At 33.9% G+C, this 25127-nt stretch overlaps 3 protein-coding genes across 3 annotated transcripts; 1 reads left to right on the plus strand and 2 right to left on the minus strand.

The window, feature by feature from the left end:
* Positions 1 to 591: 591 nt before the first annotated feature.
* On the minus strand, positions 592 to 7237 carry LOC137805965 (PI-PLC X domain-containing protein At5g67130). The gene is made up of 9 exons (XM_068605840.2): positions 7232 to 7237; positions 7040 to 7108; positions 6801 to 6923; positions 3257 to 3394; positions 2105 to 2203; positions 1710 to 2013; positions 1285 to 1508; positions 1125 to 1211; positions 592 to 756 (listed from the first exon to the last, which is right to left on the minus strand). Exons 1-9 carry the CDS (start codon positions 7235 to 7237, stop codon positions 592 to 594), a joined length of 1215 nt encoding a protein of 404 aa, XP_068461941.2.
* Positions 7238 to 14758: 7521 nt separating this feature from the next.
* Positions 14759 to 16208, plus strand: LOC137808294 (uncharacterized). The gene is made up of 3 exons (XM_068609326.2): positions 14759 to 15421; positions 15509 to 15694; positions 15771 to 16208. The coding sequence occupies exons 1-3, from the start codon at positions 14942 to 14944 to the stop codon at positions 16053 to 16055; spliced, it is 951 nt and encodes a 316-aa protein (XP_068465427.2). The 5' UTR covers positions 14759 to 14941; the 3' UTR covers positions 16056 to 16208.
* Positions 16209 to 21651: 5443 nt separating this feature from the next.
* On the minus strand, positions 21652 to 23400 carry LOC137808295 (mitogen-activated protein kinase kinase kinase 20). Its single transcript, XM_068609327.2, has one exon. The coding sequence runs from the start codon at positions 22892 to 22894 to the stop codon at positions 21860 to 21862; it is 1035 nt and encodes a 344-aa protein (XP_068465428.1). The 5' UTR covers positions 22895 to 23400; the 3' UTR covers positions 21652 to 21859.
* Between the last annotated feature and the right edge of the window lie 1727 nt (positions 23401 to 25127).

The following is a 25127-nucleotide window of genomic DNA, read 5'->3' on the forward strand; positions in this document are numbered from 1 at the left end:
GACTCTTAGGTTTAAATAATAGCGTATGACCCCCTTTTATTTATAAATATATAATTCGCTTTACTGAAACAAAATATTGGTGGTAGAAGATCCTAACCTAATCCATTAAAATAATGGTGACATAGGTTGAATTGAAAAATCTAACTTGTTTTACCATACTTGAAAACATGTCAACATGTTTGACAGTTGTTTGACTTGTAAAATCAAGCAACAAATTAAAGAACAAGTTAATAATTCACTCAAGATATCTTATTTATGTTTACTTTGTATTAGGAAATGATGCATAAGCTTAAGAGTTTTACACAAAATGATGGAATCATGTCCATTTAGTAGCTAGTTAAAAACCAGATATATAGTCTAGAAACCTGTCAAATGAAAATAAGCATAAATATGAAAAAGGAGGAATGGACTAGTTACACAATTTATTAAAAAACTTTAAATTTTCTCATGAACTATAATCCTCCTCTAATGCATTTTGAAGATTTCTTTTCAATTTTGGTCATGAGAAGCCAGACTTAGCAACCATTTCTGAAAAATTAAGTAGTGTTAGTAATGTGGTTTATTGAAATTTTAGCCAAATCAAGAAAGTGGTCATATTACCCATAAAAATTGCAGCAACTTGAGAGGGGTGTCCACATGAAATTCTTCCTTCATCGGTGGCTCTGCTTCTTTGGTCACAACAGCGACTGGGGGAGCAGCCGCAGGTGGCGGCGGAGAAATTGGAGGAACATCACATGTTCCATATGGGGCATTATCCTGCATATGTTTATAATTTTTCCTTCAAATAATAATGTATACAATTTTTGCACAACTTCTGCTTTATTTTACTCAATTTTATCAATATTTCTAAATTTTGGAATAGTTTATACTTTCTTTTCAATTTTAAAATTAGTGTAATAAATATTTTTCATGTTACAAAAAAAAATACCAAAAAACCATTACTTTGGTGTGAAAGGAAACAAAAGCTTACTAATTATTGTAAGTTTGTAATAATGTGTGTAATAGAATGTTCTTTCTAAAAAGTAAATGAATGTATATTATTCTTTGGAAGGAATATATTAAAAAAGTTATAAATATGATTTTGTTTCTTTTTAACAGTTGTGAGATAGAGACAAGTTGGTAACCTTGCAATAGACAATGTTGTCACATCCGCAAGTTAAGTGACCATTGGCTATGTCAACAGCTTCAGGGGCTCCTCCTCCATCACTCCTCTTTTAAGAAAAAGCACAAGGATTAACAACTCAAACAATTAGATTAATGAAATGCAATCAAGTTGTTTAATACCAGATAAAAATCAATGGCAATGAAATTCGGCCACCGGTTATCTGCAGCAACATGACAAGTTTTCAACATGTTAACTAATGGAGCCGAATTTTGAGCACAAACCGCAGTTGCATTAGCATTAGTGAGAAAATAGTTCATCAGAACCAATGACTTTGATTTGGTGTTCATTGCTGGAGATTCTCCACGATTTGGACAAGAACCATCTTTCATTCCCTCGTCTCCATCTGAAATTTAATTAAAAGTTCCATACACAATCATATGATTAGGGTTTGCCTTAAATATGATATAATGTTTTTCATGAAAAGTTATGCCTAAAGTCTATCTAGGTCAAATCAATCCTCCAATATCTTGACAAAAGAAGAGACTAATTTGACCAACAAAATATACGAATTATTATACGATGCAATTTTCATTATCAAACTCACATTGGTTTTCTACAACATAAGTCCACTCATGAGCAATTCCCTCAGAAGCTTCTTTAGATGATTTAGAGGTGAAAACAACTAAGCGTTGATTCTGCTTAACCATGTCATCCACAGTTGGCCAATCTTCACCATTTTTGGGCATTTTAGACAATGGAAACAAGTAATTGTTCAACCCTGCATCATTAAACACCTTTGAAATCCCCTGGGGAGCTGCCACATAGTCTTCAATGAAGATGGTCACAATTTCTGATGGATTTGCTTCCAGAAATGCATGAATGTCTTTAAGCGCGCTTATAGCTGGTTTCTGGCGTGATGTATATGCAGGTGTGGAAACAAATTAGAGCTTTTACAAAAAATTACAAATTTTGTGGCTAGGTAAGGTAATTCTCACTTACAAACGAAGTGGCATCGTAACATTTGCCTCCGAAGGAGTGACACAACCATATGTCATCTTTAAATTCATACATATCTAACATAAGGCCACGAACTCCATTCTGTGAATAAAATCGTAATACAATGGAAATAAGGAAGAAGTGAAAAATATATACATATCCAGAACGCATGTATAGATAAATTGCAAATGTTTTACACCTTCATTTATTAGACTTGTGTCAACTAAACACTTATTGTTAAGTTAATGTTATAGTTATAGATAATTCATTGAAGATTTTGATAAATGTGAATAAAATACTACCAAAGTTAAAAAATTACTTTCTTCACTCAATACTTTCTTATATTTTGTACAAGTTTTCTAAAAACATGATGATTTTCAGGAAGTTATTGTTACATTTAGATTGATTGGATTATTCCAATCCATGTGCAAATGCTATAAGAAGTAACTTAAATACAAATAAATCATGATTTTACCCAAACTAAAAGAACTAATAGCACAAATTTAGAAGAAAAAAATGTGTACATATGATTGAGAATTTGATTTATATTAATAAAATAAAATGAATTAAATATATTTTTAGCCCTTGATAAATTATAAGATTTTGTTTTTGATTCCTAATATTTTTATTATTATTTTTGTCCCTAATTAATTTGTTGTTTTATTTTCCCCCAAAAAGATTTATTTAGTGCTTTGTGTGGTGATCTAAAATACTTTAGATAGCGCTCTAAAGACAATAATAATAAATAATTTATTTGAAAAAAAAAAGTAGAGAGAAAAAGAAAAATTGGAATATTCATCCTCGACCAAATTATTTTTGTTATAATTTATTGGAGACCAAAATTAAAACTAGAAAACCTTTAAAAGTCTAAGCACAGGTAATGGATATCATTTATCAATTTACTCTCAATTTTTTTTTTACGCCCTGTATTATTTTGAAGTTTGAGTTAAAATAAAAATATTAAATTTCGTGGACTTTATTTAAGTTAAGTTTGACTATAAAATTTTTATTTGAGTATGTAAAATGCAATTTAAGAATGTTAAAAGATGTAATTTAAAGAATTTGAAAGAATAAAATTTTGTTGTTGTAAAAATAGAAAAGGTAAGAATAGTAAAAGAATTGAGAGAATAAAAAAAGAGAAGGAAAGTGTCTGACATGGAGTTGTTGGGCAATTGTGTCTTCCTGATTTGTGGTGGTTACAACGATTGATCCCGTGTCCGATCTAATGCCAGATTGAGCAAATGAGTTATGAGTTGTCAGCCATGAATATTTGTTGAACGCCAAACCTTTCACCTAATAACATACCACATTTAATTTAACTCACTCTATTTTTTCCATCTATTTAACCTATTCCTTTTAATTACCATTATAACACATCAAAAGGGAAACTATTCCATGCAAAATTAGATACCAATATTTTAAGGATTATCTCTTAACACATACTTTTAGATTAAAATTCACATCATAAAATTGATTAACGACTCAATATATATAATCTTCTCACTGAAAGTATTAATCAGATACACAGAACCAGGAATTACCCATAATCAGATCACAGTAACAAATATCAACTTTCCTAATATAAAAGACAAAAGGGAAATAATAGAACAAATTTCAATGCTCAAAATATTTAACAAAAACTTTTTTTTTGTGTTATAATAACTTTTTGTTAATGTATGATATATGTTGTTATTTAACAATTCACATTTTGTAATAATAGATTTTTTTAGTGACAATAACAATAAGAAGACGTCTTATCTCTATTTATATAGTTTTGTGCTTATGAGTTAGAGTAACTCGTACATTTTATCATTTATAATTTTCTTTTTGCTCATTAAAAAAAATAGTTGTTGTAATGAGAGTTGTATCTATTTATAATATGGATACTATCAAGGTTTCCCCTCACTAGACCAGACCTAATAGTTAAATTAATTTGATATATAATATTTAACAACTGATACGTAAAAGTTAAGTTAGTTATGGTAATTGTCATGTTGATGGGGTTGAAGTTGTAATGGTCTTTAGTACTGTTCTGTTTGGCATTAATAATCTCGGAAGATTGCCCAGTTTTCCCGTTTCTCTTTTTGGCAATTTTTTTTCGGCAATTGCTTCCTGCACCATATAACTCTGTATCCAATTCCAGGAAAAAAACGAAAATGTTCTTAAAAGATGGGGGCATAAAAAATGCAGATCTCCTCTTCTAGAACACAATAATTTCTTTCGGATCTACTTTTTTGAAATGTATTATTTTCAATTCTAGATTTTTTTATTCGTAATGGACTTTGGAATTTTGTTTCCAGATTTTTATTTCCAGAACATAATAATCTCTTCTAGATCTACATTTCTAGAATGTATTATTTTCAATTCCGGATTTTCATTTCTAGAATAAAGGGCATTCTTAGAATTTGAAAATTTTGTTGGGTGCAGGTTCAGTTGGGTGTAGGAAGTCTTTGCCTTTTTTTTTTCTCTGGTTGCAGGCAGGTCTTCCTTATTGGGTTTATGCATTTTTTTTCTTTGTGGACTGCAGGGTATCTTTTCCTGGACTATTTCTTCCTGCACCTCCATATTCATCTGCCAATACATATAAAATATGAAAATACCTTTTTATCCTTATTATGTTGTCCCCATATTTCAGATTATATAATCTGAAAGTTAATATTGGATTTGGAAATAGCTTATGGATTATGTAATCCATAATATATTTTTAAAAATAGTATTCTGAATTACATAATCTGAAAGTCTGAATTTGAGAGTAACTTCTGGATTATGTAATTCGAACACGTATTTGAAAAAAATTTTCCTGATTACATAAACTGGAAGCTAATTTAGACTTCCAAATTATGTAATTCGAAAACTAATCATATCTGAAAAAAGGCTTCCAAATTACATAATTCGAAGATAATTACAAATTTGGAAATAGATTTTCGGATTACATAATCTGGAATATTATAAAGGATCATTTTTGGAATATAAAAAGTTTATGGAGGTGAGAGAAGAACATATGGAAGTACAGGAAGGAAGAAACAGTCATTTTCTTGTATCAAAGGGTGTCTTTTTATTTTTTGGAGGGCTGCATCATGTGATCATCGTGCGTAAGCGGATCGAGAGGGTGTGCTTTTTTTCTGGCCCAAGGGTGTTTATGAGGAGACTGTTTTCTCCTGCACCTCCATTCCTTATTCTCTCACCTCCATAAATTTTGAAATTCCAAAAATACCTCTCTATTTTTAAATTTGTAATTAACTTCTGGATTACATAATCCAGAAACCTTTCTTCGGATGCATGATTACCTTCCAGATTACATAATCCGAAAGTCTTATTTAGCTTTCGGATTATGCAATCTAGAAGTCTTTTTTCAAATGATAATCCAGAAACTACTCTATGGGGATGACACAAGAAGGATAAAAATGTATTTCCATGTTGTGTATGAAGGTGACAGAAAAGAATATATGGTGGTGCAGGGAGAAACAATCTTATGAGGATAGAAAACTACATAGGATTTAGCTACTCTTTTTCACTTCTAAGTTGAGGTTGCTTTCTTCCTGCACCCCAAATAGGTTCTTGCACACCCCATAGTGATTGTGTAATAACACTTTTGTCCTTTAGTTAAAAATAAATAAATCCTAAAATCTTACCTAAGTTTTTCACCTCATCCCTTCACTATGCATTCCCAAGCAACCCATCTACCCCAAGACACTTCCAGAATGCCATTTTTAACATGTTGAAGGTTTTTTTTGTGGCTCTATACAAAATGTGGGAGCGTTTTAGAATGCGTTGTGATTGTGGTTGGAAATGTTAGTTTTAAAGATGTATTCCACTATTCTTCTGCACTCATTTTGTTATACTGATTTTTATATTTTTTTATGTTTTGAGAATCTTTTGAATTATTAATTCATAATTTATTTTTGAAAAAAAAAATTCAGATTACATAATTTATAAGCTATTTTTAGTAGCTTATGGATTATTATCCTAAATGAATTTCAAATTAGATTTGAAGGTTTTCTTAATTTGAAATTAATTTTTAGATTATGTAATTTAAAATATATATTTTTTTTAAAAATTGAATTATATAATACAGAAGTTAATCGAAAAAAGACTTTCAAATTATATAATAAGAAGATGCAGAAGACTTCAAACTTTTTTAACTTTTTCACATAGGGGCATTTTTGGAATTACAAAATTTATGAGGGTTCCACAATAACCTATGGGGTGCAGACAGAAGCAGCCGTAAGTTGAGCTGTATGGGCCTTTGTGGCTGCTGTTTCTGTGTGCTCGGGGATGTGTTAGTATTATCATTTCTGGATTTGCAATGTATGAGAAGAATGTCAAATGTAGGGTAGAAGGTTCTTATGTAGGGTAAAAGGTTTTTGTTGAACTCAACTTTTGTTTTGTAAGTTGGAATATCTCTTAATTGTTCCACTTTATAAATTTTATATTTTTTATTGATAAAAAATTTGTCATGTTGATACTGTTTCTACCGTAAGTTATTATTTTTATGAAAACAAATAACAGAATAAATGTTTTTCCGTTCTAATTATAAATAAAAGAAAACGTGAAGTTGAGGAATGAAAACTTGCAGAATTACAAAACTAAAGGATTAAAAAACCAATTTAACCTAAAAAATTACATTGAAAGTGAAAACAAATTATCAAATAAAAGTCCAACTTAATTGAAAATACACATGATTAAAATGAGTTTGTACCTTGGAAGTAGGGATTATAGGTTGGGTCCTGATGCATCTAGAGCGGGTATTCCCATTTTCAGGACATGTTGCACATTTAAGACCATCCTCACATTTGTTATCAGACCCACAAGTTTCTCCTAGCTGTTATTCACCATGAAACTAATCAGAATCATTCTTAACTTTATCCAATAATACTGCGAATGTAGGTGATAGTATATGATTTTAATTAATGATTAGAGAAATAATTAGGTATAAACCTTGAGGCAGGAGAAGCCATTAACCAGGGAAAGTGCCAGAAGAACTAGCATTATCACTTGGCTTTGATTCTGAATTAGAGAAAAGAGTCACACATATATGAATTTCCATTCCACGTAATTAAGAAAGTAGCTAGAAATTAAGATATTGATTATTGAATGTAATTAAAAATGTTATGAAGATGGCTAACATGCCTTCATGTTGACGTAGGGTTTCCACATTTTTGTTTGCGCTTGAGGGTTGAGAGACAATGAACATTGAGGATGTTATATCCCCGGTCTCTCTGCAATTCCCTCCTTCAACGATTCTTTTCAAAAAAAATTGAGAGCTTTTATGGTTTCATCAATTTATATATTCTGGGCTGAGAACAAAGGGATTTGTTGAGGGGAGCAAAAGTAGGGAAGGAGATATTGTACATGTCTTTGTATTCAAACTTTTAGTTTAGACAATTAAACTTTCAAACAAAAAATACATTTAAGTTATTTATTCTTCTATTTTGATCCTTAAAACAAAACTAACATTTATTTTTCTATTTATATATGAATATAGTTTAAATTTATAGATTGTAATAATCACATTGTGACGTGAATGTGCGTCAAATATTAAATTAAGATTGAAAACTAGACCGTTGACAACAAAATCAATAGGCACCAAACTTTTAACATGAAAAACCCTAGTGAAAGGAAGTGCCTAAAAATCTTTACTAATAAAGATTAGCGGTGCACCAACTCCTCATATAATGACTAAGATCAATAAAAAAAATCAATTTTCAACAATAAAGAGGATAGTACTTACACTATCACGACGAATGCATGAAAATTCAAGAACAAAACAACTTAAACTCCCAAACATTTCTTGACGTAGCATTTTTTTCTCACGTTCACGTTTTTTTTTTTTTTCTATTGATGATCTATACGAAACATAGAAACCAAAAGAACTTAAAAAAGAGAAAACGAAAACGAACATACGCAATGCCTATTAGGTACAGAACGACAGACAAAAACAAACTCAAACCGCGTGATTTATGCATCTGTTTATTTTTTCCTGAAAACTCAAATTTGAAGCAATATGTCCATTTGTTTGGTTATGATAATAGAAATTTACTCTTGAATTAAGAATATGAAGATCATGAAGGAGACAAGTGAGTCACTGTAATTCACAGATTCACAGAAAGCAGTGACTAGAGCTTGATATTTTGCCTTCAAGAATGAACACAGTGAAAAGCTAAACGTTGCCCTCCCCACCTTGGGTCGTGCCGCACGACTTGGAAGTTCTGCGCCTCCACTTTGCTGGATTTTCGGAGGTTGAAGAAGTGGTGCCGTTGGAACCTGAAATCGCGCCACCAATGGCTGCTGGAACGTGGGTTGTGGCCGTTTGGGCTGCTACCATTTTCCCTATAAAAGCAAGGGTTTCCCTCATTCAGAATGCATCTCTCCCACACACCTCTTCATCTTCTTCCTCCGATCACCACCTTCTCATTTTCCCAATTTCCATTTTTCACTTTCTCTCTCCTCTTTATTTTAATATTATAATCTATTTGATATTACTCTTTGAAAGAGAAACTTGCTAGTTCTGATCCTCGGAAATTACCGGGAAGTTCCTGTTGTATCCTGGGGGACTTGCGGAATACACCGCGGATAAGTCCTTACGGACAGTGATTACTCACGCCTCGGGAAACTATTTTTGTTCGTTTTAAGGCCTTTATAACTACAATCGTAAGGACTTATGGCTGAAAATCCGAACAACAACGACAACACCGCTACGGGAACATCAAATGTTGCTTCCGCAACGCAAACCATTTTTGCGAAACCTTTTCCGGATGTCTCCAAAATTGAAGTCTTCACCGGTCAGAACTTCCGACGTTGGCAAGAACGCGTGTCCACCCTATTGGACATGTACGGAGTTGCTCATGCACTTACAACTGCCAAACCCGACTCAACCACGGCTGCGAAACAAGTTGACGACTGGATCCATGCGAATAAGGTATGCCGTCACACTTTACTCAGTGTGTTATCTAACGATCTGTTCGATGTTTATGCTTCTTATAAGAATGCGAAAGATATTTGGGATTCTCTTATCCTCAAATATACTGCCGAAGACATCGTCAGACAAAGGTTCGTAATTGCAAAATACTACCGCTGGGAGATGATCGAAGGCAAAGACATCAAAATCCAAATAAACGAATATCACAAGCTGATTGAAGATATCAAAACTGAAAGCATAAAATTGCCAGATGAATTCGTGTCCGAACTCTTGATCGAAAAGCTTCCGCAGTCTTGGACGGATTACAAACAACAACTGAAGCACAGACAGAAACAGATGTCTCTATCAGATTTGATCACCCACATCATCATTGAAGACACAAACAGGAAGGAGTGCGCTGCTGCAAAGGCCAAAGCTTTGTCTGCCAAAGCAAACGTGATAGAAGACAAACCAGCTCCAAAAAGGTACGAGAAAAAATTTGATCACAAAAAGAAACCTAATAACAAATTCTCTCGTCCCAGTGGAACTAACCCAATTTTCAAGAAAAAAGGAAATTGCTTTGTCTGTGGAAAGCCAGGCCATCATGCACCTCAGTGCAGACATAGGGCTAAAAACGACTATCCTCCTAAGGCAAATCTAGCCGAAGGGGAAGATACTATTGTGGCAGTCGTTTCACAAGTAAACCTTGTGACAAATGTGAGCAAATGGGTGGTAGACTCTGGGGCTACCAGACACATCTGTGCAAACAGAAATGTGTTCACCTCCTACACAAGTGTGGGGGATGGAGAAGAACAAGTATATCTCGGTGACTCCAGGACAACTCCTGTCCTAGGAAAAGGAAAAGTTCTTCTGAAGCTCACATCTGGTAAAACTCTAGCTTTGAATGATGTGCTACATGTGCCATCAATTAGAGTTAATTTGGTCTCTGTGGCATTACTAAGCAAAGTTGGGGTTAAAGTGTCATTTGAATCTGACAAGATTGTTATGACAAAAAACAATGTTTTTGTGGGAAAGGGATATTGTGATCAAGGCCTTTTTGTATTAAACATTTCTGAAATTATGAATGAATCTAAATCTTCTGCTTATATAGTTGACTCGTATGATATATGGCATGCTAGATTAGGACATGTGAATTCGTCGTATGTTATAAAATTGCAACGACTAGGATTAATCAACATGCATGACAAACAAAGTAGTAAATGTGATGTATGCGTAGAATCTAAAATAACGAAGAAAACATGTCACTCTGTAGAACGTCAAACTGAAATTCTTGGTTTAATTCATACCGACCTTGCTGATTTAAAACAAACCATGTCTAGAGGTGGTAAAAATTATTTTGTAACCTTTATAGATGATTTTTCTAGATACACCAAAGTGTATTTAATTAAACATAAGGATGAAGCCTTTGATATGTTTTTAACTTATAAAGCGGAAGTAGAAAATCAACTTAATAAGAAAATTAAGAGAATTAGATCAGATAGAGGTGGTGAATATGTTTTATTTAATGACTATTGTGTAAAAGAAGGTACTATTCATGAAGTAACCCCACCATATTCACCTGAGTCTAATGGAGTAGCTGAAAGGAAAAATAGGACTCTTAAAGAAATGATGAATGTCATGCTTATTAGTTCTAATGCTCCTGATAATTTATGGGGTGAATCTCTGCTTACTGCGTGTTTTTTACAAAATAGGATACCACATAGGAAAACTGGAAAAACACCCTATGAGTTGTGGAAAGGTTATCAACCTAATTTGAAATACCTAAGAGTGTGGGGGAGTTTGGCTAAAGTGATGTTACCTGATCCTAAGAAAAGGAAAATAGGCTCTAAAACATCTGATTGTATGTTCTTAGGATATGCAGAACATAGTGCTGCCTATAGGTTTCTAGTTCTTAATAGTGACATAATTGAACGCAACACTATAGTAGAGACAAAAAACGCTGAGTTCTTTGAACACATCTTTCCGCTAAAGAGTAGTGGTACATCTGAACAACCTATAGACAGTGTTAGTGATACCTTGAGTGAGGATGTTAGAAGAAGTAAAAGACAGAGAAAGGAAACATCTTTTGGAAATGACTTTTATACTTATCTAGTTGAGAATGATCCAATAAGTTTTGTAGAAGCTACTAGTGCTCCTGATGCTAAACATTGGGATAAGGCCATTAAAACTGAGCTTGAATCAATTAAGAAAAATAATACGTGGACCTTAGTAGATCTGCCTAAAGGAGCAAAACCCATTGGTTGTAAGTGGATCTTTAAGAAGAAGTACCATCCTGATGGATCCATAGAGAAATATAAGGCAAGATTAGTGGCTAAAGGTTTTACTCAAAAACATAACATAGATTACTTTGATACTTTTGCACCTGTTACTAGGATTTCCTCTATTCGTGTATTGCTAGCCTTAGCATCTATCCATAAGTTAGTAATTCACCAAATGGATGTTAAAACAGCTTTTCTGAATGGTGAATTAGAAGAGGAAATTTATATGACTCAACCTGAAGGATGTGTAGTTCCAGGTCAAAAAGAAAAAGTATGCAAACTTTTAAAATCTTTGTATGGTCTGAAACAAGCACCAAAACAATGGCATGAAAAACTTGATAATGTTTTACTTTGTGAAGGTTTTTCTACCAATGATGCTGATAAATGTGTGTATTCTAGATCTGAAAATGGTGAATATGTTATTATATGTTTGTATGTGGACGACATGTTAATTTTTGGTACATGCAATGATATAGTTTTTAAAACAAAATTGTTTCTTGGATCTAAGTTTGAGATGAAAGACATGGGTGAAGCAAGTGTGATTCTAGGAGTCAAGATCATAAGGAAGGGAGATAGTATATTACTATCCCAAGAAAAATACACTGAGAAACTTCTAAAGAAGTTTGGTTACTATGACTTTAAGTCAGCGAGTACTCCTTATGATGCTAACTCTAAATTAAAGAAGAACAGAGGAGAATCTATTTCCCAAACTCAGTATGCCCAGATAATTGGGAGCTTATTGCATTTAATGAGCTTTTCTAGACCAGATATTGCTTATGCAGTAGGTAGATTGAGTAGATACACTCAATGTCCTAGTCAGGATCATTGGGAAGCACTTGCGAGACTCATAAAATACTTGAGAGGTACAATGGATTATGCCATTGAATATAGTGGATTTCCCGCTGTGCTAGAAGGGTACAGTGATGCTAACTGGATCTCTGATTCAGATGAGACAAAATCCACTGGTGGTTATGTATTTACACTTGGGGGTGGTGCAGTTACATGGAGATCAGCCAGACAAACTATTATTGCAAGATCAACAATGGAATCTGAGTTTGTTGCTCTAGAAATGGCTGGTAGTGAAGCTGAGTGGTTGAAAAACTTCTTAGCAAACATTCCTTTAGGAATGAAACCAACCCCATCTGTATCAATGCATTGTGATTGCCAATCGGCAATAGCTATAGCTAAAAATAAAAGCTACAATGGAAATAATAGACATATACAATTGAGACATAATTTGGTGAAACAGCTGTTAAAGAGTGGAACGATTTCTATTGACTATGTCAAGTCAGAACGGAATCTGGCAGATCCTCTGACAAAACCCCTAGGGAGAAAAATGATTTTAGAAACATCGAGGGGAATGGGACTTAAGCCACTTGCAAACAAACAAGTGATAGAAACCCAACCTTTGTGATTGGAGATCCCATGAATAAGGTTCATATGGGTAAAAACAAGTCACTTGTTAGTTCTGCTAGCACTAAAATTGATTTTAAATCAATTTTGTCCATTCCTATGGTGTGTGTGAAAGTGCTAGATACTGCATTATCGAGAGGATAAACTTTGTGGTTAAAATTCAGAGGTAAAAGAGTTTTAACGATTTACAAAGTTCTAATGATTTTCATATCCCTTATGGGTGGTGTATAATTTGCAGCATACACTTGATGAAATCACCTATATGAGTGTCAAGTGGGACCGCTTGCATGAGATCTTGGCAAGATCTCTATAGCACTCATGAATACCGGGCACGCGCATGGCCTAGTAGCGCAACACAACGATAACAGCAAGTAATGTGGGGGTGTATTGTGACTGATAAACCTCTAACACATACTAAGTGTCTTGGTTCATATAGCTTGCTATACCAACTACACTATGTGTTACGTTCATCAATCTAAGACTGGTTCAGGTTCCAACTCCTTTTTTGAAAGGCTTGAAAACGAGCTGGCATAGACCGGTGGTGCAAGGCCTTCGATCTAAAGGTCTTATAAAGTTCAATTCTACAAGTAAAGGAGGGGCTCTTATTGATACCAGATCTGATGCATTACATCTTAGATGAACCCAGAATATTCCTTTTCTTTCTTTATCTCTATGTTTTATCTTTTGCAAAATGTGGGGGATTGTTGTAAACAGAATCAATTTTTGCAAAATAAACTGAAAAACAGAGATGGAGATAAAACAGAAAAACAGAGATGAAGAACCCTAATCTTTCGATGCTTCTGTTGGAGGAAATCACGGAAGCAGAGCGAAGCAGAGAATGACTCCAAGTTTGAAAAGCTAAACGTTGCCCTCCCCACCTTGGGTCGTGCCGCACGACTTGGAAGTTCTGCGCCTCCACTTTGCTGGATTTTCGGAGGTTGAAGAAGTGGTGCCGTTGGAACCTGAAATCGCGCCACCAATGGCTGCTGGAACGTGGGTTGTGGCCGTTTGGGCTGCTACCATTTTCCCTATAAAAGCAAGGGTTTCCCTCATTCAGAATGCATCTCTCCCACACACCTCTTCATCTTCTTCCTCCGATCACCACCTTCTCATTTCCCCAATTTCCATTTTTCACTTTCTCTCTCCTCTTTATTTTAATATTATAATATCTCTGGGTTCTATTTGATATTACTCTTTGAAAGAGAAACTTGCTAGTTCTGATCCTCGAAAATTACCGGGAAGTTCCTGTTGTATCCTGGGGGACTTGCGGAATACACCGCGGATAAGTCCTTACGGACAGTGATTACTCACGCCTCGGAAAACTATTTTTGTTCATTTTAAAGCCTTTATAACTACAGTAACCAGTTATCGAACATCGAGTATTTGGATAAGTGTGGTTCAATCCAAGTTGCTGAAACATGTAGTTACAAAACAAAGTTGGAAGAAAAAAAATTCCTTAGGAAGGAATACCTTTACATATGTGTTTTAAAATCCATATGTACATCAACCCAAAATTTTTATAAAAAGTTAGAAAAAATTAAACACGTATTTAACATGTACTTGTTTATTAGTCTGAAACATAATGTAATTTATCTAATAAACTCGTTATAATACTTATTAATCACTAATAAAGATTCAATACCCAGGTGAAAATCATGAAAATATATGTTAATAACACTTGAATCAATTAAAAGAATATAAATTTAAAAATTAATTAAAATTCAGAAAATACTAAAACAACTTATAAAATACATATTTCTGTATCTCTATAAACAGATACACGTAATTTTAAATGCACTAACTAAAAATCCTAAGAATTTGGTAACAATATAGCCCATTTCATAAATTATCTAGATTTTAGAATACATTTCGTTTGAAAATAGCAATATTAACTTATTATTATATTAAAATATTTGAAAATGAAATGAAATTAATTAAATATGTATTCATGACTGTATTAAGTAAACAGGTAGTATTATTAAATGTGAGAATGCACAGGTAGCATCTGATATGAGAAAGTCCAGTTTGATCTGCCAATAATTAGATGCCACCAGAAAAAAGCTTCGTAGACAGTAAAGAAAGAGAGAAAAAAATGAGCTAAGACCCCATCTGCCCCACCAAGTAAGCTATCAAGATTCTGATTCTGCTTACACCCTTTGGAGTAACATCACACGAACCTCCCTCCCTAAAACTCTTCTTCACTACTCACTCTCTTTTTCTTCCTCACATCACATTCAAAACACCGACAACATGGCAATGCTGACCAAGACAGACTCCGAGGTTAGCAGCCTCTCCCAGTCCTCGCCGCCCCGCTCTCCCCGGCGGCCCGTCTACTACGTCCAAAGCCCTTCCCGGGACTCCTCTCATGACGGCGAGAAGACTACCAACTCCTTCCACTCCAGCCCGATCCAAAGCCCATTGGGCTCCCCGCCCCGCTCCCACTCCAACTCCTCGCTGGGCCGCCACTCCCGTGAGTCCGCATCCACCCGCTTCTCTGGGTCCCGCAAGAGCAGCTCCACCAACCGCAAGGGCCCCTGGAGGCCCTGGAAGGACCACTTCCACGCCATCGAGGAAGAGGGTCTCCTCGACGCCCACGACAATGCCCAACATGGCTTCCCTCGTCGCTGTTATTTCCTCGCATTCATCCTCGCCTTCCTTCTTCTCTTCTCCTCTTTCTCTCTCATTCTCTGGGCCGCAAGTCGCCCCCAAAAACCTGCCATTTCACTCAAGGTTAATTCTTCTCGACATATACACACTTTCATTTCACTTTCAGTTATTATATACTCTTGCAAACCAATTCTTGTTGCAATCTTTCAGAGTATAACCTTCGATCAATTCCTGATTCAAGCGGGTGCCGATGTGTCAGGAGTTGCCACGAGCTTGGTCTCCATGAATTCATCTGTGAAATTGACGTTTCGTAACACAGCTACATTTTTCGGGGTCCATGTCACCTCCACTCCCCTAGATCTAAATTTTTATCAACTTACTCTTGCCACTGGAACTGTAAGTTAATAATTACTTTTTTACCATAATCATTGCATTTTGTAATGGTGCTTAGTTTAATTTGTGAACTTTGCAGATGCCAAAGTTTTATCAATCTAGGAAGAGCCAGAGATCTGTCAGAGTGATGGTGAAAGGTAGTCACATTCCACTGTACGGAGGGGGAGCGACCCTCGACACTTTGCACGGGACACCGGTTGAAGCGGTGCCGTTGACGTTGAGCGTAATGGTGCGGTCTAGGGCTTATGTTTTGGGCAAATTGGTGAAACCTAAGTTCCTCAAGAAGATTGAGTGCTCTGTGGTTTTGGATCCGAAGAAGATGGGCGTGGCCATTTCGCTCCTCAAGAAGTGCACTTACCACTGAGTCAACACCATCATTAATTTTACTTACAAAATCAAACGTTAATATTTTGTTTTCAAGGGTGTGGTTGGATGTAGTCGGTGCTTCAATTTTCAACATCTATTGTTATGTATTTTCAAAGCTCAAGATAAATTATTTCTATTCTCTTTCTTACTATATCTCAGTTCCTCTTTCGCATTTTCCCCCTATCTAATGCATTAGCAAAACGTAGTTGCGGTAGCTGGAATAAGTGGAAAAATATTTAATTCATGAACTGATATTTTGGGCTACATAAACCCCAAAAAAAATAAGTAGATTGCTGGGTCAAATCATCACTTTCTATATAAAATAATCCTGTTGAAGTTGTTTATGATTTAAAGAATGATGTAAATACGGTTCACACGTTACTTAGATCACATGTAAACTTTATGGAAGCGGGAAAAATACCTCTAAGGTTTTCTTTGATTTGTTAAATAAGGAAAAGACAAAAGCTTAGATAGCACTATACATTATTATAATTTTTTTTAAGTGATTACGCTACAGAGGCGTTTAAAGTAATGTTCTAAATATTTCGCCGGTTATTCAACTGACAAAAATATTATACAACGCTTTTTTTTTATATAACTAACCATGACGATAATTTGTTTTCCACAGAAACCTATTTACAAAGTTCGAAACTGTTCTCAAAATAGTTATAAGAGTAGACTTAGAATTCGAGATTCCCATTATAGATTTCTGAATTTCGCTCTTTCATAAAAACGTCAATAGGTTAAAATTCATATCATTAAGAACCGAATTCTGATATAATTTTTACATTTTCTTAAAAAAAATATCCTTCTTATATGAATTGAAAATAAATTTATAAGGTCAAACTCTTCTCTTCCATTTAATAATTTTAGTCAAGATATTGTCTTATTGATTCTTTGATATTATGAGATGTTTCTTTATTTTATTTTTTTACTAGATGGTGAGAGTGTCTATAAGGATACATTGATGTTCAAAGTAACATAATAAATAATAAATGTGTAACTAAGATAAACAATATCTATTTTAGAATTTTTAATTATTTATAATATTTTAATGAACTTTGAGGTATATGGGTCTAAGATAAGCATCTAACTTGTTGTAATGTCATATTATCATATGAATTTCTAATTAAGCACACAATGTTGATTATGTCGTTAATTCAATATGATGTCCCAGTTGGGTAATATTATATTAGTGCCTGAACATATACTGACCCACCAAACTTGAAGGTATTTGTTATGCTGAGAATCTGTAAAGAAAACTTTTATATCTTTTGTTGAAATGATCTTAGCATCCTCATCTGTGAAACGACTTCATTAATAATTGTTTGATAAAAAAGACTAAATAGTCATAAACGGATTATGTACAACTTACATCATAATTTACTTTTGGGTTTTTCACTAGATAAATCTTTTCGCCTATTTGGCTTGAGATTGGAGGACTGGGTACCATTAGTTAGTATGATTTCCTATATTAGGATGCAATGTAACTTATCTAGTTAGTTATATAGCCTATGAATTATTAATTCAACAAAATAACCCAAAATTTTATATATAAATTTTAAGAATTGTATAATATTAACTAAGATTCAGATGATAACAAAACTAACTAAGGTTTATAAAATTTCTCTCTAACTATGAAATTGAAAATGAGACTCAAATTAAATGTTTTGATTTGATGTGATCTAAATTTTGAATAACAACCACACTATTTTAATAATTATGGTATGAAATAACACTATAACAAATTAAATTATAAAAATCAAGTTAATATAACTTAATTATTTTGATTGATATGTAAGATGAAAAACTAATAAAAATATTAAATAAAAAAAGTAGTTTGGTATAGAACTACCATTTGATTTTTTTTAAGGCCTCCAACATTAAAAATAATTGATTCTACTTGTTATTTGTTCATAATTTGAAAATGGAAAGTACATGTTGATTGTTGATTGATGATTGATTCTCTGTCTCAACGAGTCTTTTAATTCATTTTTAGTATTAATTAATAACTTGCACTTATTATGAAAAACGATAAAATATGATATTTATATTGAATGGTTAGATTGTCAACAATCTCCCGTCACAATTAAATCCAAATAATATCTTAAAACATCATTTAGTTAGTAATAAGTCAATTTATATGTAAAGTATGATTCAAACGTAATTAATTTTCCTTTTGGATCCTACGTGAGAGTCCATGACAACAAGGATTCAACCAAAATGTATCAATAACATATATACTGAAGTGGTACATGTAACTATTCAACTTTCACATTTGCAAATTCTACTGGGAATAATCATGACTTGAGCGTTAGAGTATCTTTGCAGGTTTACCCTGTCATTGGTAGAGACGAAAGGAATGGAAGGCAGAAAGACTATTGAATGGAAGGCAGAAAGACCATTGAACCTAGAAGCTGAGAAGATCGAAAGCAAGAAGTGAATTTAGCAAGAATTCAGCCTTGGAAGAACAATGATAATTTTTTAAAATAACATTATAAATATAAAATTTAAAAAATATATTTATCTTGAAAGGCTGGGTATGAGTAACATTCCATTAAATGCTACTCTTGGTATAGTGTTACAAATTCACTAAAATTAATAAAAAGTGTATTATGGTGTCAAAATAAAAGTGTTCTATATTGTACAAAGATGTTTTTCGGTTCACAATTATGTGGCCCATCTTTCACATGGACTGGTTAAACATTCTCCAAATTAGATCAATCTCAACATTTTATTTTCTTGTTTCTTTATTATGGCTAACATGTTTCTTCCAGCTCAAAAATGGGGTGTTTTGCCAATAACTCTACCCAGGGTGTATTCATGTACATCATTGCTTTTCATACACACTCCTTGAGTTTCTTTTTGCCTCTGGGTAAAGTGAGTTTGGTTTTATAAATAACCTAGGTGGTAACATTATGATTCAATTATATAAGAAACTATATATTTTTTTAAAAATAATTTTACTCGTAGAATTAAAAATAAAAATTGCATTTTTAATCATGATTATAAATTATAATTCACTTCGGACAAAATGATTAAGCTTGCCCTGATTAGACTAGTTTTTGTTTGATTAACCTAGATCATGACACAAATAATCATAAAGCAAATGAATGAATGAATATTAGCATTACTGAGTGGAACATTTACAATTACCAGTAACATAAGTATATGTTATTAGTAATGATGTTTTATAAATTAGATACACATTAAATCGAAAAATGTATTAATTAATTTAGGGTTTGTTAGTATGGATGATTAAATATACTTTCCAATATTTAATATATTAATTTGTAACAAACTATCCTCTTAAAAAACTATTAATAATATGAAATCACATGAAATAAAGTTATGAAAAAACTAAAATTAGTACTAAGTAACTATATTATACCTCTTTTGTGTGTTATTAACAATATGATAACCCGTACACTTGTCATGTAGTTTGGTATTTAAGTGTTATTCAAGTAAAAAATATTTTTGACCGAATTAAAAACTTAAAAAAAAAATTAATTTGGTTGTTGTGTACCAGTTCTTTGGTGACTACTTGAGGTGATTTTTATGCCTATGATTTACATGGAGAGCAAGCATGTGCTACACTTAGTATAGTGTTCGAAAATTGGGGAACACGAAGAGAAGAGTGATTATATGGTACAGAATTACGTGGGCCGTCTTTCACATGGACCTTGTTCAAGACCCTTACAATTGGATCAATCTAAAACATTTTGTGATTATTGCTTTGTGGGCTACCATCTTTTTTCCAGCTCAAACTTACATATCTATTGCTACCAACTCCACAAAGCCCTTATTCACCTCCATAGCTGCATGCTGTTCCTTCTTCAACTTTTTTTTTTCACTTTCTGGATGCTAAATCAAATTTGGAAGAATATAAATTGAATGAGTTTTAACCTTCCAAATGTCTTTGACTAATACACCTTAAAATCTTGTTCAATGAACACCAAAACACTTATATAAACACACCCTTAATCATTCAATTGAGTTTACCCATTCATGTTTGGCAAAATCATGATTGAGTTATATTAAATTGAGTTTTGTTCCCAGGCTTTGATACTTGTAGAAGTGGAAGATATTTACTATACCGTTAAGTTAAAATATGATTTTTACAAAATGTAATCCAAACACACCCTTCACAAAAGCAGGAGCCACAAACGCAGCGCTTCTCTTTCAATTTGGACGCAATAAAATCTCAAAAAGACAAAACGTGCAATGCATTTTAAATATTTGCCACAACACAAAAGGTCCAAGTCCCAACTAACCAAGTAGTGGTGGACAAGAAAATTTAACGCAATATTTCTAAAATAATTCTCCCTTCCGTTCTTTTTAAGTGTTGAACTATTAGAGAATTTTTCTTTCTATTTATTTGTTTCTCATTTATAAAGTTTAAAATTACATTAATTACAATTTTAACAATTATATCTTTATATGTCTTTTGATTTTTAAATAATTTACTTTATTCTTACAAAATCATAGAAAACAAATAAAAGAATGGGAAGGAGTAATTTTTTAGTTCTTTACTTTTTTGTTCTAAAATTATAGTGCTGTTTAAGTATCCAATGCTATTTTGTAAAGCACATTTTAGTGCCCACAAAAACCGTGGCCATTGTTTATGATCCTGGAATACTTTGCTGTTGACCTTATTCTCTAATAGGCAAGGTTTAATTCTCCTTCTTGACTTTTACTCTCTATTGTACCATTCTTGAAATATTTTTCTGAATGACCAAAATAAATGGCGCATCATATAAAAATCTGACAACACGCAGAGTGTTATAATTTGTTCCTTTTCTTTTCTGGTTTTGTATACAAATGAACACGGGAGTTGTTATTTGACCTTTTACTTTTCGGTCTTATTGTTACGATTTAATACATGTATGCCTCTGCCATAAGAAGAAAATCTAGAATACTTTGATCTCACTCCTCCGTCGCCAAAATTCTATAACACTTTGTGTCAATTTGGTAATGGTCGATTCCTTTCTTTCCACCATACCTAATGTTGTAGGTGGATTATATTCACTGGATTTCGAAGAAATTTATATGGTTTTCCACAACGGGGTTATCGGTGTTTTTCCCAACTCAACTTTGAATCTTAAACTTTTCTGCTCATCGTCATAATAACATTTAGCACTATTAACTCCGTGTTTTTTCCAATTGCGTGAAGAGCTGTCTTCACGCTGGCACGATACACTGTGAAGGCCCAGGTACTCCCATTACCTTTTCATTTCACACTAAACTTAAACCAACCAAGTCAAACGAAAGCACATTTTAAAAAAAAAATCATTGAATTTTCTTGGCCATTCACATCTAATTTGTCAAAGTGTTAAAAACCAAAATTAAATAGAAGAAGTTGGGAAGTTTGACGCAGACCATACCGACCCAAAAGTTTTAAACTTCATTTACCCCATATTATTCCCTTTGACAACATGCAATCATGCCTTCAATAATCATGTCAACGCTTTTACAACCACGGGTTTGCGCCTCTCCCCCAATTCATAACAACACGCTCCTAAAAGTTAAAACTTTAAACACCTCATGAGAACCAAATTCCCCAAATAGAAGGAAATTAAGAAATTAAACACAAATAACAGTAACCGAGTAATTTACTATAAAATCAGCCTCTGTACAACGCGCCACAACCGGCGCCAGTTAAAACTCTTCCATCAAGTCAGTTCACAAATCACAAATGTACGTATGTGTATCCTACCCAATTTACAAAAATTTAAATCAATGAATTTTAATATAATCAAAACCAAGATTGCGATCAACAATCTTCCAATTCCTCTGCCAATTTCACCTGACACTACTCCAACCATCTGATTCCGACCAATTCGCCGGTCGATTAACCGTCGATATCCGACGGAGCCGGTCCTCCGGCGCGCAGAAACCTTCCAATCGGGACTCGTCAAAATTCCACGGCGATTGAGATTCCGGCGAACTGGGAAGTGAAGACGTCGCACTAGAAACCCAGTCGGGGAAATCGAAGTGACTTCTGGGCGATTCATGAACGCGCTTAAATGAAACAGTGTCATCAGAAACAAAAGGGTGCTTCAAAAGCATCTCTGCACTCCACCTCATTCTAGGATCCTTAACAAAACACTTCTCGATAAAATCCTTCCCTTCTTTCGACAAATTCTCAGGTATCTCGGGAATTTCTTCTCCCACCCCAATTCGAAGCATCAACGACCACATACTCGACCCTTTCTCAACCTTCCACGCCGGCTTCCCGGTCACCATCTGCACAACGGCGCATCCCAGAGCCCATATGTCTGCCGGCGACTCACACTCTCCATCGATTACTTGCTCCGGGGACATAAACAGCGGAGTCCCCCTGCATTCACTCTTCCTCTGTTTTCTATCCCCTGCCTCCTTCGCCAGACCGAAATCCGCAATCTTGATTTCCCCGCCGTCAAATACGAGGATGTTTTGCAGCTTTATGTCGCAGTGGACAAACCCGTTTTGATGCACGTGATTCAAACCTTCCACGATGGACCTCGTGTAACGCCGAACTTCAAGCTCGGGAATCCGGCCACCGCAATTGTTTACCTCATCTGCGAGACTCCCAGCGGCAGCGTATTCAAGGAACAAATTGTAGTACTCAACTCCATTCTCACAACTGTAGTCGTCTCCAAAGCAGCGAATGATCCTTGAACACGAACCTAGGCGATCAAGCACGTGTTTCTCGTTCCTGAGCCAACACGAGGTGAGTGGTTGGGAGGACTTGACGGCGGTTAAAGACGGAAACTGAGAGGAATTGTTAGTCGGAATGACTAAACTAACGGTGGCGAAGCTTCCTTGACCCACTGCGTCTCCTCGAACCCAATCCATGTATTGCAATTAATCTGTGTGGTGAGTGCAGGTGGTTTTGCTTTGTGAGAAAGAAAGAAAGAAAAAGAAGAGAGGTGAAGTGATAGGAATGGGAAGAAGAAACAAGTGTGAAGTGTTGGTTGGAAAGGTTGAGAAAGAGCTGTTTTATATATATATATGGTGAAATATGGTGGATATTGAATGACCTAAGGCTTAAGGCGTCTGGGAAAATAAAGATCTTTTAAGAGAGAAAAAAGTGGAAACGAAAATACTAAATGTTCGTAGATGATTGAAGCACGTGATAGGCAAGGATATTTTCATGCCAAGGAGTGTTTTCCTAATTTCCTAATTTGGGTGGACTAGCTTACCACACTTCTGAACGTGGTTGATGAGATGAACGTTTCCCAAAGATTTTATGACAGATATCACGCTGCTAGGAAAGTGACTTCTATATACACCCCTCTAAATTGTAATAATAATATTATGTGTGATTTTAGTAACAATGTCCTTTTACGCATCTTCTGCAGTCATATCAGAGTATTCAAGCGTATACTGATTGTTTTCCTTTTCTTTTTGTCCTACTTATGCTTTTACACACATTACTCCCTAAATTATACTTATTATATTTGTAGTGTGTTTTGCACTAAACATATGTTTATTTTAACGCAGAGATTTATGGCCACGATCTTCAAAATATTCACTGTTTCTTATTCCCAAATTATAGTCACTCAATCTTATCCTTTTTGTTACAAATTGCTAGGTAGTTGTTGCTCAAACTTAACAAATTCCTATCTCTCTATTTAAATATTCCTACTATTTGTTGGAATATTCTTCATCCAAGATTTTCCGTCTCTTTTTATAAAAAAACGAATTCGTATGAAAGTCCAGACACTGATTTAATAATGATTTAACAGGTGTCATCAATTTTTCATGTAAAGTAATGTTTCCATGTTAAGAGTAAAATATTTTTAGGCTTTGATATATGAGTAATTATAAATTTTTTTATTGAAGTTTGAGAAATTATGAAGATTTATGCGACAATATCAAGCAACTTAACTAATGTTTTAAGAGGAATGTGCATAATTTTATTTTCAATTACAATGCGAAGTTATGTGCGGATCACTCACATTATACAACATTAAATTAAGTGTATATATTCCGCCAAGTTTTACAAATCTTAACATAAATAAATATATTTCATTTGTTAAAACATTTTATTCCTGCTCCGGGATTTTTTTTCCTCCAATTTGAGATTCAGTTAATAAATATAGGGTATAAAAAACAATGTGATTGTTCTGCTGTGAATTATGGGATTTAATAGGAAAAGCCAAAGCATGGATTGAAAAAGGCAAATGCTTTCCTCTCTGTATCCTTATTTGAAATCAAATCAGAGGGAAATCAGCTAGGCCTATATACTTACTACTGTTCAAATTAAATCAATCTAAATTGGATTGCTCAATTGGAGAGGTGATTTAAAAATGTGCTGTAAATAGTATTAAAAAAAAACACGTTTGTGATCTAAATAAAAGGTTTGTGTTTTGGCACGTTTCTGGTCTAAATAAAAGGTTGGTGTTTTGACATTGAAAATTAAAATATTAGTGGCTGGATTTGTTCAATTACCAGCCGACACTCTCAAAAGATGCATCCATATATTTGCGGGGCTGGAAGTTGATCCGTTCAAACGTGTATTCGATGATTAAGTGATTTAAAGCACTAAAGTTACAGGTAGAGATTGGATTAGTTTATTAATGATAATGTTGTTTAATTAACCTAGGCTACAAATAAATTAACTTGGCCCTAATAGATGTTATAGAAGTGAAATTTAAACTTTAATTAGAAAACTAGAAAAACATTACCTATAATAATGGCCTAAGTGGTTCTCCTTATTATCATTTTTTGAAAAACGAAAGTTAGCATGACATGAAGGCGTGTTTAGTGTGAAATCAATGACGACGTTTGACTGGAGGTGAATGCCTTCCCTTTGTCGCATGGATATTTATTTAGTGGTACCTAATAATAACCAATATACTACGAACAAATACTATTACTTGCAGAATAATTAAGTCTCAAGACCACACCGACAACTTCCACTAAACATTTTGAGGAATTTCATGTACTGAACAAACCAAACTAAGCAAACGATCAAGTCTAACAGGATAAGGAATCCCCAGCAACCAACTGAATAATTAAGTAATGTAATGTTCATCCCATTCTATTAATTACTTCTCTTCGTTAACTTATTCAATGCACCTGT

Source organism: Phaseolus vulgaris, chromosome 3 (genome assembly GCF_051622355.1).
Source record: "Phaseolus vulgaris cultivar YP4 chromosome 3, ASM5162235v1, whole genome shotgun sequence".
Classification (NCBI taxonomy): Eukaryota; Viridiplantae; Streptophyta; class Magnoliopsida; order Fabales; family Fabaceae; genus Phaseolus; species Phaseolus vulgaris.

Bases quoted from the DNA above. Each gene is read 5' to 3' on its own strand.
- LOC137805965 (XM_068605840.2), bottom strand. The intron at 6,924-7,039 runs GTTTATACCTAA...GGTGAATAACAG, and splicing joins ATGGCTTCTCCTGCCTCAAG to CTAGGAGAAACTTGTGGGTC. The intron at 757-1,124 runs GTTACCAACTTG...AAACATATGCAG, and splicing joins ACAACATTGTCTATTGCAAG to GATAATGCCCCATATGGAAC.
- LOC137808294 (XM_068609326.2), top strand. From the start codon at position 14,942: ATGGCAATGCTGACCAAGACAGACTCCGAGGTTAGCAGCCTCTCCCAG. The intron at 15,422-15,508 runs GTTAATTCTTCT...GCAATCTTTCAG, and splicing joins AACCTGCCATTTCACTCAAG to AGTATAACCTTCGATCAATT. The intron at 15,695-15,770 runs GTAAGTTAATAA...TGAACTTTGCAG, and splicing joins TTACTCTTGCCACTGGAACT to ATGCCAAAGTTTTATCAATC.
- LOC137808295 (XM_068609327.2), bottom strand. From the start codon at position 22,894: ATGGATTGGGTTCGAGGAGACGCAGTGGGTCAAGGAAGCTTCGCCACC.